Consider the following 14,895-nt stretch of genomic DNA (forward strand, 5'->3'; position numbering starts at 1 on the left):
CAAACACATTCGGACAGGCAGAGTGTAAAGCGTGTTTTGTTTGTCACCGTGGCAACAAATCCGGCCTGATGGCAGCACTCAAAAAGCATCGGTTTTTGTCAACTGATGCTTTGGCCTTGACCTTTTTGTCAAACGGTGAGGTTGGCTGAGGGGGGGGGGGGGGGCGTTTTATTTATCACAACAACGAGGACCTTTACACGGCCAGGGATCCTGTAAAACTGTCTTCGTAACCATTTGAAAGCCGGCAGGAGTGATGAAGACGAGGAAGAGGAGAAGGCATGCCAGCAATTTCATTCTTTTTTTTTTATTTTAATTTTTTTTTTTATATTAACAGTACACCTTTATAAAAGTCAAATGGAACGTCACGACTTGAAATTGGGTGGCTGGCAGACATCTTGTCAAAAAATTGGTACTCTGCATCCTGATCTAACTTAAAGCTAGAAATTCTAATTTAAATCCTCAAGTTGAAACCCTGAAAAATCCTGGTTTGAAATGGGGGTGGGACTTAATAACCTTTTCTTTTTTTCCTCCCACTCCTTTTCAGGTCAGATTTAGTTTAGTACTGTTTGGAAAAATTTATATCTTGTTGATGTTGATTGTTGCCTGAAATAAATAAATAAATGAAATCCTAATTCAAAACGCGAACACTTGTTTAAAACCTCAAACAAGGCATGAAGCAATACAAACTAATGCCGGTTTGAAACCAACATTTCAAATACTGACCTGGACTAAAACCCAAAAGTATTTCTATTGTTTGAAATCCTAATTGTGTCCTTTGAGACCCTGACAGTATTTTGAAACCCTAATTTGTGTTAGCATGTTTTATATACGACTCTTAAGACCACATTAATGTATTGTTTGAAATATTTTAACTGTATTTGAGCCTTGCATTTAAGTTTTAAAAAATGTCCTCTGTAGTGGACACATCATAGCTTAAAAATAAAAACTTATTTTTTTCCCCCAAATTTGTTTTGCAGTATTCCAGTTACTTCACAAAGATTGGGGAATATAAAAAAAGGTAGTCAGGAGAATATTGCTATAAAAACATGTAACCTAACAAAAGAAAGATTAAAGTCTCTTCTTTCATCAGGAAAAAAAAGTATATTTCTATCTTTTTCTGTTTTGCAACAATTAGCATTAGAATATAGCTAAGTTTTCAACATGGCCCTGGTTGATCTCTTATACTAAGCTGCCATCTGCTGGCCGTTTGTGTAATAACTGTCATTTCTTCAACCGTTCTTTGCAGTTTGAGAGGCTGCATCAAAGCCTTCTGTGTGCTCTAGCATAAAAAAAAACAACGTATAAATACATCTTTGGGACACTTAAAACATTTAAAATAGAACGTATTTATACGTTTTTGGCAGCAAATGAGTGAATGGACTGAACATGTCTTGTGTGCTTTTTTTGTAAGAAGCGTCTTACTTGTAGAGCGGAATGTCGGGTTCCTTGCCCTCGGTCCTCAGCGTCAGGCAGCACTGCTGCAGCTGAGACTTGGGGTCGTTCCAGTCCTGGTTGAGAATAAACTCCTGCAACGCACGCACACACGCACAGCCGAAAGGGGAAAACGTCATGACAACAAGCCTCCTTTTAGAGAGCTAAGAAATAAACTCTTTTTGCACTGGCTTTTATTTCATTTCTGCCCCCGTGAACCTCCCCCTCTCAACCCCGCCACCGCCGCCATGCTTGCACTCTCCATCTGGTCTTGGTTGCGCGGACAAATCACAGACTACTTATTACAAAAAAGCCAATCCGCGTCCTGAAATACGAAGCTTCTCCCAGGTGTGCCGCCCCGATACATTTCCTTATCCAGGGGGGACTTCTAAAAGCTCTTCCATTAACAGGAAGCGGCCTTGTCATAAAACGGGGCAGACTTTTGAATCCAGAACTGTCTGCTTCTATTAATTTCCCACAAAGAGTGCTTCTGCTGCCTGCGCTCTCGCTTTATTGCTCCCAACCTCTCACCAATCTGCCGCAGCGCACTTTGTTTTCCCTTTTTCTGCTTCCCACTTCCTCATCTCTCGGGGCGGCGGCGGCAGATCTCGACTGCGGCCTATAGAAGAGAAAGGCGGCCGTTTTGAGCGCAGATTGGAGTGCGTTCGCTCTCTTCTCCTCTCGTAATCAGAGGAAAAAAAAAACGAAGAAGTCATTATAAGGGAGGGCCCTTCATTGCTTCTCTGTTTCCGCCCAAATTGGATGAAAAGGCGAGGCCGCCGCCAAACTTTTTCTCTTGCAAGTGGAAATGAGGCGACCGTGGCGCCCAATCGGGGCTTTTCCCCGGAGAGGCTCACCGAGACGGCAATTAGGCCGGCACATCAGACCGCGGCGGGCGGTGGGAGGCTTCACAGGAGGAGTCCGCCGCCGCCGTTTGTGGCGCTTTGTCCCCGAGTTTTGCGACTTTCCGACTCCGCTGCCTCATGTCGACGTTTCGGCCGCTCGTTTGTGCGACAAAGCCGCTTGGAAATCGTCATTAGTCGTTGCTGTTAAAGGAACACAAACTTATGAAAAGCTAACCAACTCTTCCCTGAAAAAAATGCCAATTTATGTTGAGCACTTATAATTTTATAGCACTTTTTATGAATATTTTTGCGTTAAGTACCGTATCGGGCATATTTGACGTGATCGTCGTGACGTATCGTATGAATAAAATACACATTGAATGACAACAAAGAGACTCACGAGGAATTATCGCATCCCACGGCGGACATCAAAAGGTGGAATTATACCTTACAGCAAAGAAGCACTTCTTCAAAAGCAGTACAGCCACGGAGGACTCACCAAAGATTCCAACCAAAAGCCAGGTAAAACTGGCAGACCCAGCTGTTAGCGAGTCAAAGTTGACAGTAAACATCCGGGGAACTTGTACTAGGCTAAGCTACATGTCGTGTGCTAAGCACGCTTTAGCCCACACTAGGAGCAACCAACCTCCCACCGCCCCACCCCCACACGGAATGACATGAAACCGAACAGAATTGGCGCAGTATTTGGGATCGAAGACTGTCTTTTTCTTGCCAATTATGTCAGCAAACTCCCATACGAGAGTTAAGTTTGAGTTCATGACCTGTTAAGTTTGGGTTCATGACCATGAGGTCAAGTGTCTGTTTTGGACTGATGTAACAAGTGTCTGTTTTGTACTGATGTAACCATCATCTGGTTTCAACTGGAAAGACGCTATGTGATGTTGACGGTAAAGATCCGGGTGACATGTACTAGGCTAAGCTACATGTCGTGTGCTAAGCACACTTTAGCCCACATTAGGAGTGACCAACCCCCCACCGCCCAACCCCACACTGAATGACATGATACCGGACGTGTTGAGGACTTCACTCTTAGCAGAAATGGCGCAGTAGACTGTCTTTTTCTTGCCCATTACGTCTGCAAATTCCCATTGAAATGAGCAAAGGCGGTTTTCGTTTTACGTACGGGATACGTCATCAGGATCACGTGAGCAGGAACATGGCGTTCCTCACGGTACGTTCGAATTCTGATACTTTAATCGGTTTAAAATAAAATTCAGGGAATAAGATGCCACTTTTATTCTTTGTATACAATGCCTAATCCAATACTGGAAAATGATTAATACGACTTGTATCGCTTTAAAACGGCAACAATGCTCACTTGTAAAAATACAGTACGGTTGTTTGGTTTCAGAAAGCACTTGCGGACCAAAAGAATAATGGGCTGACCACAAGTCATGTTGTTGCTTTTGACGTTTTTTTTTTTTTTTTTTTTGTGCATTTAATCCACAGAAACATTTGGTTTCACAAAAATCAGAATTCCATTTTCACATCAAATCAAGTTTTGCGCTTTGGTTTTTTTTCGTTTGTTGTTTTTTTGTCCCCACTTTCGATCAGACTACCCAAGTTTTGACTTGACTTTAACTACCACATTTTCCAGACAATAATTTCCTCCAGAATCTAAGTCACATTTTTTTGAAGGGAAAATTCATTTCACAAAAACCAAAACCAAGAACAGTAGAGTTCAGTACGCTGCCTCTCCAAACAAACTCTTGAGTGATGTTTGCGCGCCAGAGTGAATTTCCGACGGCTTCTCGCAACAGAAAAAGTTTTTGTTTTTAGTTTAAAATGGCTTACTTTAACTAGATGAACAATTCTTATATTTCTTCTTCTACTTTGTTTTGGCAGTTGGCTAATAATTTTAGTGCATTACTGCCGGTCAACACGATTCAGGAACGGGCGACAGTCTGAGCTCTAATTTGAATGTATACAAGTCACACCCGAGTACGAATCACAGGACAAGTCAAACAATGAAAACAAGTGTGATTTATATGCCAAAAAATACGGTAAACCATTTAAACGTCTTAAAACTTAGAGGTTTAGACTTGACTTATTTTATATGACTTACACTAATACTAATCCAAAAGCCGACTTCAATCCCGTGTTGGAACACCCAAAAAAATCCAGTTTTGACCGACAGTATGAAAGCCACACATGGAATCGGTCATCTGAATCAATGGGGGGGAAATGCCACTAACAAGCCAATAGCAGATTCCCGACACCATCGCGACCCCCATTGAGGACGCCGAAAATAGCGATCTGAGCGCCGCACGGGGCCTGTGTGTCAATGCTCGCGCCATTAGGCCAGCGCCATTAAGTACCCCCCCCGCGCCGCCCGCCTCACCCAATTGGGCTCTCTCAGCGGCTCATTGATCAGGCGCCGGCGGCGGAAAGCCTATCAATTGGCGCTCACCTTCAGTCGGGGGAAGAAGCAGACGTTCATGAAGGTGTGCACGAACTCCAGGTCCTTGTCGATGTAGAGTGCCGCGATGAAAGCTGAAAGAGAGAAAAAATAATTTGTTACAGCTTTTCCAGGAAGCTCCCAAATTGCAACGAAATAGACGTCAGTAACAACACAGGAAGCTCCTCCCTGACGTATGATATTAGTCAAGATTGAGGTTATTTTAGTTCACTAAAACTAACAAAAAAACTAAAATTCAAAAAACTATTTTGTTAACTAAATAAAATAAAACGAAAATGTTTTTTAAAAAACAAAAACTAACTGAAACTACATTTTATGTTTAAAAAACAAACTATAATTATAGCAAAAATGTCCTTTGTTTTAGTCTTTGGTAATTAATTTAATGCAATGCATTTGGGGATGACTAAATGTGATTTTTAGCAGATTTAGTTTGATATTCACTGGAATAAGGACGTTTGAAAGTGTGTCATAGAGAAGTGACGCCATTTAGCACTTTCTTTGTTAATTCATTGACTGCATGACCCTTTGGGGATGATTTTAAATATGATTTTAAGTGGATTTATTTTGATATTAACCGGAATAATGACGTTTGAAAGTGTGTCACATAGAAGTGACGTCATCTAGCAACAGCCAATACAAAAGTATCTTCACATGGCGTCGCTCCCATGCTGTCTTGTTCAATATTGTGCACAAGTACTACACACTGTAAAAAAAACCCCCATAAAAAAACAAACACAAAAATAAACTAATACTGAAACTAACTAAAACTAAACTAAAACTGGGCATTTATTAAATAACAAAAAGTAATAAAAACTAACAGAACCACCCTGAAAACGAATTAAAACTGACTCAATTTAAAAAAAACACAACTCAAAACTGTCGTGTCTGGGGTCACGCCAGGGTTAAGTTTGAGTTAATGAGCGTGAGGTCAAGTGTCTGTTTTTTACTGATGTACCATCATGTCGTTTCAACTGGAAAAATGCTATGTGATGTTATGTGATGTCAGGACCTGTGGGATGTCAATCTTTAATCCTTTACTTAGTAACAACCAATCAGATCGATTCACTGTCTGTCGTAGCGGTCTGAGATGTGTTTGTGTTTGCCGGATTATTGCTTTCCTTCCCTCTGTGCAACTCTATTTGTTTCTCGTCTAGTCAAGTTTGTTCTACGCCTCTCGATGTGAATGAATAGTTAAAACCTTATTTATATTTTGGGATCCAACCTTCAGCACATGACAAAAACGAAATAAAAAGTAACTGAAATGAAAATTCCAAAACTATAATAACCCTGGTCAAGATGCAACACTTGAAAACTACTTTAACATCTTGTGGCGCAACAACGAGAACTGGTGAGTTTTTCAGTGGTAGCTCGCTGTTACCAAAGGGAAAAAAAATGTCAATAATTGAATCTGTGAATGGCAAATCTCAAATATGATGGGTTTAACTTTATTTTTATTTTGAAAAAGAAATTAGGGCCAGGGTGAATCCAACTTTATTTTTTATTTTTTCGCATGGCTCTGAATATGTCAAAGGACCGGATCAAGTTGAAGTGTTTGCTCAGCACTTTGCTTCCAGTTGAATGCGCAGAAAGAAGTCAAAAGTGGAAAGGAGATATAGGCTCAGTCTAAGTGTGCCTATTTGAAATGGAAGCTGCATCTGGCCATTACCCGCCCCAGAGAGGAATGATGGGTAATATTTGAGGCGGGGCGGCCGTAGCCGCGGGGCGCCGCCGTTCATATGCGCGCTCTTTTTTCCCGAGCTGACCCTCTCGCCTCCTTCCCGCGCTGCCAATTACGATGGCGGCCCGACGGTGCGATCTGAAAGGCAAACGATGGGAGGTGTTTTGTTTTTATCTTTTCCTGCCTGCATCACTGATGGCTACTTTCTCTCTCGCTGCAATCGCCCGGAGATTGATTCTCAGCATGCTGCGGCACTTGATTGACCATTCTCCTTTCAGCTCTCCACTCCAATTGCAATTCTATTTATATATATATATATATATATATATATATATATATATATATATATATATATATATATATATATATATATATATATATAATAAAACAGCGTCATTGTTCATGACTTATTTAGCAGTTACTTGGTGGGCCACTAGGGGGAGCGCCTCATAAGAGTGGCGGGGAAATGGACGCAAGTCTTCAGGCGAAGAAGACTCATCAGCTTACTTTGACTTGTATTTATCTGTCCAGCAACTGACTCAACGTTTGCATACAACGTTTCTATAAAAAAATGTGTATTATAGCTTCAATTTTAGTTGTAAAACACGTTTTATATTTTGACTTTTTGAAGCACAGAATTTCTGAGGAATATGAATTTAATTGGATTTAATAAGTAATTTTATTTATTTACTTTTACATCAGTTTATGTCTTGAGTAGTTTTATCGTAGATTATTGTGGATTTATTACCTGACCAATATATCGATAACCGCGGTATCGTCATATCATGAGATCATCGTTCGCCTTGCATGGCAAGTCGTATTGTATAGGGGTTCCCACCCCTAATATATATATACCCCCCCCCGCACACACACACACACACACACACACACACACACACACACATTTGGCCCACATTATAACAAAACGGAAAATGACGTAAAAACATTTATTTGTAACTTATGAGCGCATGATTTAGGTGGGCATTTGCTACCTAAACAAGTTTTTCTTATGATGTATGTAGTGCATGATTTAGGATCAACATTTTTTTCCCCATAATGCAACGGTGTATTTACTTGCGCATGCATAAGCAATACCCCATGGCATTATGGGAAAATACTATGTTTGTAGAATTTAACCTACAAGTACATTCGAACGTACTTGTGAGTATATTTCAACGTATTTGCGAGTATGATCGAACGTTTTTAAATATGTTCAAACATACAAATTCAAATGCACTTGGAGGCTAAATGCTACAAACATAGCATATTTTTTTCCCATGGGTGAGTGGGGGAAAAAAAAAAAGATTTTGGACCACCACCATTTTTTTCCCATAATGCAATGGTGAATTGACTTGTACATGCCAAAGCAATACCCCATGGCATTATGGAAACATACTATGTTTGTAGAATTTAGCCTACGAGTACGTTCGATCGTATTCACCAGCCAAAAACTTTGACTCCACATTTGGCAGTTCAACGGTTCCGTATATAATAAAGTTCATTTGTTGATGATTTTTGAAGTGCAGCGACAAAAAAAACAAAACATATCTTGCTGCTGTATCAATACAAGTGCTGAGAAAGGAAAAACAATAAGATTGTAGATTTATATCGTGGCTTTTGCAGGGACCCCCGAACACTTAAAGTATAAGGGCTGACACGGCATGATGAAATGTTTTAACGTGCGGGGAGCATTAAGTGTTTTGGATTGGGAATAAAATACGAGCGGATCAGCAAACGAAGACAATAAAGACAAAGTATTTTTAGCCAGCGTATCGTTAGCGTGATTGCTCTTTCCATGCAGTCATTTGTACGATTGTGAAGGGAAAGCAATGCAAGGCCTCTATTAAAAGCAACTAATGACAACGTTTACATGACTTAAGTCCCACACGAGGGCTGCGAAAAAATGAAGATTTAACGACGCGTCTCGTCAGCAGCCTAAACTGGGCACTTGTTTGTCGGTGAATCACTCGCCGCATCTTGTTTATTGTGCCAGCTCAAAATCGTTTTGAGTCACACTCCAGGAGGGGCGGATTGGAAAAGAAAATATTGAGCAATAACGAGCTATTTAATTAAAAGCTATTGAATGCAGACGCGTTGAAGCCTTCCAGACATGATGGAGAAAAAGTTGGCACTTGGAAACTTTCTCTTTTTTTTTTAAATGCTTCCAAATGTGTCGAGCTGTACTTATTTGAAAGGATGGCGTCAATCAATATCAGGCCGCTGTAATCAATAAGATGGAAGTTACTGAAGATGCTGACACCTTCAGGAGGATATTGCAACAGCGGGTTGCTATCTAACGACTAGGCAAGCACATCATCTGATCTATCAGCTGCAAATTTGCACATTCCAAGTGTGACCCTTTCAAGATCTTCAGAGGCCTTTTCAGACTGCTATATGGCAGCATGAACTAATGTCATATATACCTGTATATAAGTTACACTCATTAAATTAAAATTGTGGATCTTAGACTAAAAGAGCATTTTTGTGTTTTATTTTGAGTGTTGAGACTATTGAAGAGTGACTGTGCTGTTTTTTTTGTCAAAATTAAAGGAAATATATTTGTTTAAAAATATCTTTCGTTAAATCTGCAAGTATTTTATTCAAAAAAATGTTTAAAACCCTTTTCCTTCATGTACTAGCTTACAAGGGCCGCCATTTTCATGTATTTTCTCAAATTTGCAAACACTGCAATGCAGTGCATATGAACACGAACAATCCTTTCATATTTGATTTCAGCAACACATTTACATGTCATCAAAACACACCGTTTTCCATATTTTACAAATCGGATTCAACTTTATTTTTTATTTTAAGCCCGACTCCAAATGACCTGGCCCCTGTGTCAAAAGTGTGCCCGCTCCTGTTGCACTTCCTGTCAAGCTTAACATGACTTATTTAGCGTTTTTTCTGCAGCAACGCTCTCGCTGCTGACTTATTTGTGACCATCGAGGCTCACATCAGCAACTGCGAGGAGTTTTGCTGAGCCCGGCTTGTTCTTCACCGCGTTTGTATTTCCGCCTTTAGGGGCTGACGTACTGTACCCGTGTTGTCGCACTCATGTCGCACTTTTACAGAGTTTTTTGCAGGAATCAGCAAGTCTGATTTAATGCTTCTTTTGCCATTTTTAAACTTAAAATGAACTTAATGTACGCACATATACATATACTGTAAGCATACATGCATGTATGCATATACTGTTAAAATATTAGGGCTGTCAATTGATTTCCATAGTTAACTTGAGATTAATAATCACAAATTATTCATTATCTGATCAAAATGTACTATGAGATATTTTTTTCCAGTTTTTCATACACTTGTTAATTAACTCATTTGCTGCCAAAAACGTATAAATACGTTCTATTTTAAATGTATTAAGTGCCTCAGACGTATTTATACATTTTTCTGTTGTTTTCATGCTAGAGTATACAGAAGGCTGCGATGCAGCCTCTGAACTGCAGAGAACGGATGACAAAAATGACCAGCAGGTGGCGGTAGAGTATACGAGAACAACCAGGGCCATAATGAAAACAAGCTGTTTTCCCACAATTCTAAGCAGATTTCTGAATAATGATGAGACTTGGCTAAATTCTAATGCTAATTGCTGCGAAACGGAAACAGATAGAAATATACTCTCTACCCTGATGAAAGAAGAGACTTAGGTAGGTTCCATGTTTTCTGTGGGCCTTGCAAAATCAGTCACAATCCAGTAAAACAGCCGGGAGCAAAGGGGGTTGCTTCAGTCAAAATGGCTTTGAGGGAATGAGTTAACAAATGCAGTTGTACATTTTAGTTCATTGTTCCAGTAACTTTACAGTCGGTAATTCATAAATTTACAGTTAGCAGCTACGGTTAAAAGGAGTGTGATAACATTAAGTCATAGATTTGTAGTGAGGTCATGTGTGCCACGATGTGGCATTAATGTTTCATGTTGGACATTGGTGACAGGAACGGTGCATTTTTCTTTTCAAATTCAGAGCAAATTGGAATTGGGAATTGTGTGTGTGAACATACACTCCAGCAAGTCAGCCAGGGTCTTGGTCCGCAGCGCCACGGGCCTCTTGGTTTTGTCGTTGGTGATGGCGAACTCCTGCATGCCAAGCTCCTCCGCCACTTTAGCCTGCGTGCGGTTGTTGACCAGCGAGCTGCGCAGAAGCTACCGCAAAACACACACAAACAAGCAAAGTCTCAAAAGAGTAGTGTCGCATGCGGGTGACGTACACGACACGCGACCAAAATTACAATTGCTGAAAGCAGTTACTTGGTCGCCATTTTGCTTTGTGGTACAGCCATCATTTCATTATATTATTCAAAAGCTATTTCATTCATTATTCTGTAATACTAAATGGAAAAAAAAAGACTGGTAGTGTTAATTTTGTCTGCCATTTTGAATTTTAGTCTGAGTTTTAGTCCAATTTCAGTCACGCTTGTTTAAGTCAACCTCATCCCATTTTTATTTTGTCCATTTTTATTCTATAAAACTTGCATTTTAGTCTTTATTTTAGTCCAAGAAAATGTAATTTTATTTGTCAAGTTTTAGTCAACAAAAGCTGTCAACGTTTTAGTCTAGTTTTAGTCAGGACAACCACTTTACCCCTGTATGTATTTTTTGTCAGTAGATTATATTGAACCTTTTCAGATCTATTTATAGCCGTTGGATTAATTTTAAGTTATAACAATATATATATATATATATATATATATATATATATATATATATATATATATATATATATATATATATATATATATATATATATACACATATATATATATATATACATATATATATTTTTTAACCTTTCACCTTGAATCCACCTCCTGTCTGTCCCGTGTTTGTGCTGTCACATGACAGTGTCACAGAGGTGACAGGTTAGCGGAGACAAGATTTTACAAAATCATAATTTTCGTCTCGTTTTTGTTCATGAACTAAAATCTCCATAGATTTTAGTCCAGTTTTTATTAAGTGAGGGACATTTTCATTTCGCCTTCATTAGTCGACGAAAATGCATACTGATTTCGACACAGTTATTGTTTATTAATGACTGGAACATTTTGAAAGGACATTCATAGTTGGGGATTGTTGATATTTTCAATCTTGTGCTTTGCTCCTGTCCAATTTGCCGCGGTGTAAAATGTCAAGGCAATTACCACAAAGCGACTCCGATTCCGGCAAACGTTGCGCGGGTGTGGGGCCAAGGAAGAATTCAATGCGGGATTTTATTTATTTGAAATAAGTTAGGATACTTAAAACGTCCGCTTCATTTCTGAATGAATAATGCATGAATGGAATACAGGCATCTATGGAGGTGCTGATCCTCCATTCTGATTGTTGGGCCTTCGTGGAGGTTCGTGCACCACTAAGGGACAGTCGAGATGGTATTGAAGCATTTCCCGCTCCGTTACTTGTTAATTAGGTTTTATGGTCTGAAAGGGGTCATCACTTTTACTGCTCTTTTTTTTTTTTAAGTGCAACCACAAAGTATTCACAACATATTTTTTCCACATTCTGTTATGTATCCAATCTAGAAATCTAAGAATTACAACCCTGTTTCCACCGAACATTCCTGAGGTGTTTCCAGAGCACAACTGGACTTCACCTGTCGGTGCGTTTGGTGCACACCTGTCTATATAAAGTCCCACCGAACAAAACAATGATGGAGTCACTGGAATTGTTTGTAGAGTTTAGCTTGTGGCATCACTAGGCGCGCTGGCGTGACGCCCGGGACCTCTCACTGAAGGGCTTGGGGTTTTGCCCCAGAAAAAAAAAAAAAAAAAAAAAAAACATACGTTGAAGTTTAACGTTAGTTATTTTGAAAGTTTGGAAAAACATATATTCACTGTAGGAAACAATAAGGAGCTTCGGTACTTGCTTAAGATTTCATGTATTCATTTTGTTGAACGTATTTGTTTGAATTTTAAAACAAAAATGACTATTGGCTAAGATAAAAAAAATAAAAAAAATAAAAATATTTTGCAAATCTGAAAAGTTGTTCAATAAACATGCATTAACACATTTCAACAAAGTTAAGAGTCTGAATTTCTATTTTTTAAAATTTTAATTTTGACAATATTTTTCTATTTTAATGAAAATGAATATCGGCTCCAAAATCATTTATCGGCTGCCTTGACTACTAATTATCAGCATTGGCCCTGAAAAACAAACATATCTCCCTCTACTATGTCTGGCATCATATTTTACGCCAACACATAATTAGAGTCCATGTTTGAGCTGTAAAAATCTATCCAGCTATCACTTGCAGCAGACAACGTGGCACTCTAAAGCAGCCAGGCCAGCCTGAAGCCCAAGTCAACAAATCAGACTTTTAAAAAAAAATATTTTCCAAATGTTGCCTGAGCCAAATTGATTGAATTCACAAATGACACATAGTTGCTATGCTTGAATCAGGTTTCTTTTAAAAACGATTTGGCCCGATTTTGAACAATTTTCAGCCCAACCTGTCCCACAAAAGCAGACTGCAGCGTAAACACACGTCAGGTTTTGCTACCGACCAGCTTCTGAATTGGAGAAAACGTGAACAGCCGAATGACGCGCCACGTGAAATTATTCATCACGTACAGAAATGGTAATCCCCCAGTAAATGTTTCGGGGAGATTGCACGTCGCTCTGGTAAATATTGCATGCTTGACTCGCGGCAGAGCGGACGGCGTCGTGTTCTGCCGGGTGAGGTACAACATCCACGTCCCCAAAAGGAAAAAAAAAAAAAAAAAAAAAAACACAAACATGTTAAATATAGCTGCAAGATGCATACACAGAGGGAGGCAGCGGGGGAGCAAACAGAATGCAAGATGATGTGAAGCGCTCTCTCTCTCTCTCTCTCTCGCACGCGCGCAAACGCACTAGTTGAATAGGCGCTTTTATTGAAATCCGTTTCAGATGTAGCTTATCTGGATGGCTGCGGCTATCTGGGCCCTCTTAATGCAGCCCCCTTTCAACATGGGCTGACGTCACGCCTTGTTCCATCTTGCGAGGAGCATCTTCCAAAGCTCTTGTTCTGCTGCTTTCAGCTCCCCACTTCAAACGCCGCAGCCCGCAGCTGATAGTCGTCGTCGTCGCCGTGCGAGCGGAAGAGAGAAAACGCTGATTCTCGCCAGAAAAAGGAGGGAGAATGAGAAAAAAAAAAAAAAAAAAGTGAACTCATAAAAATGGCCTCGCGCGCCTTTCAAAAGGTGCGATCGCTGGCTTTTTGTGCCGCTCGACGTCGCTTTATCTGCTCGACACTTGACAGGCCTCGGCAGGGAAAAAGTGCCGACAAAGAACGCGCGACTGCAAACCTTGGGAGGCTTCGGTCCCGCGACAATTGACGAGGCGCAGTAGAGTAAACACAGCATGCCGGGGAGGAGGAATACTTTACCTGACTGACAATTTTGGACTGAAAAGACTGACAAGGAAGTACAGAAGTGAGGAAAAAAAGGAGCTCAACAAAGGCGCCGTGTTTGTGCGTGTGACAAAAGAGCGGCGGTGACACAAGATTCAAAGGCGAACAGCCCCCCGTTGTTACCAACGTCTGATGGAAAAGTTCAACGGATCCGTCACGCCACAAAAAAAAAAAAAAAAAAAAAAAAACGCTGCCGAGACATTTGTCACGCATGTGGAGGCCAAATGTCGTCACGCGTGGAACTACATGAAGGCCGTGCGTTTGATTTACACTGACAGGATGTGATGTCATCAGACGTGGCGTCAACATCAACACTTTTAGATCTCACGCACGTTTCCGACATATATACGAAATGGAACCATAACTTTTTCCTCCATAATTCAGTGCGTCACAATTATTTTTTTCTTAGAAAACTAAACAAAAATAGTTTCGTCAACGCGCATTTTCCACTAAAACTAGACAAGACTCGACTAAAACCCTCATGAACTCTTTGACCACCAAAAGCGTTTAATAACAATTAGTAAAATCACAATGTAAGCCGCCATAAACGTTAAATGATGTCAACTACGTTTTTTTATCAATGGGCAGTTCACCGTCTAAGTGCAGCGCGCGTTGCCTGGTCAATGAGTTGTGGAATCAAAAAAACTCTCTATGGCATTGTATCTTTTCTCAATAGGCTGCCGGTGTATGGAATTACAATGAAACATGACGAAATCTGATGAAATGTTTTGAAGGATGACGTAAATGATTAAAGCCTTTGTCATATTAACGTTTTTTTTTTTGATAACGTGTGGCAGTAAAAGAGTTAAAAAACAATAACTGGGACTAAATCAGTATGCATTTTCGTCGATTAGTGAAGACAAGACGAAAATGGCCTTCACTTAATAAAAACTGGACTGATATCTATGGACATTTTCATTCATGAACAAAAATGAGGCAAAAATGACATAATTTTGTAAAACCTGGTCTCTGCTAATCTGTCACATCTGTGACACTGTCATGTGACACAGCAAAAACATGGGACAGCCAGGAGGATTCACGGTGAAAGGTTAAAAAAATATATATATATTCATAACTTCACATTAATCTAACGGCTATATCATT

At 39.9% G+C, this 14,895-nt stretch overlaps 1 protein-coding gene across 2 annotated transcripts in view; it reads right to left on the reverse strand.

Annotated features, from left to right (window-relative positions):
* drosha (drosha ribonuclease III) overlaps window positions 1–14,895 on the reverse strand; it is a 131,997-nt gene that overhangs the window by 23,167 nt on the left and 93,935 nt on the right. For both annotated transcript variants that reach the window (XM_077509118.1, XM_077509119.1), the window contains 3 exons: window positions 10,406–10,547; window positions 4,708–4,790; window positions 1,423–1,526 (listed from right to left, as the gene is read on the reverse strand). In XM_077509118.1, coding sequence (XP_077365244.1) covers window positions 1,423–1,526; window positions 4,708–4,790; window positions 10,406–10,547 — 329 coding nt within the window. The remainder of the gene's footprint in view (window positions 1–1,422; window positions 1,527–4,707; window positions 4,791–10,405; window positions 10,548–14,895) is intronic.

This window comes from Festucalex cinctus, chromosome 20 (assembly GCF_051991245.1).
Source record: "Festucalex cinctus isolate MCC-2025b chromosome 20, RoL_Fcin_1.0, whole genome shotgun sequence".
Classification (NCBI taxonomy): domain Eukaryota; kingdom Metazoa; phylum Chordata; class Actinopteri; order Syngnathiformes; family Syngnathidae; genus Festucalex; species Festucalex cinctus.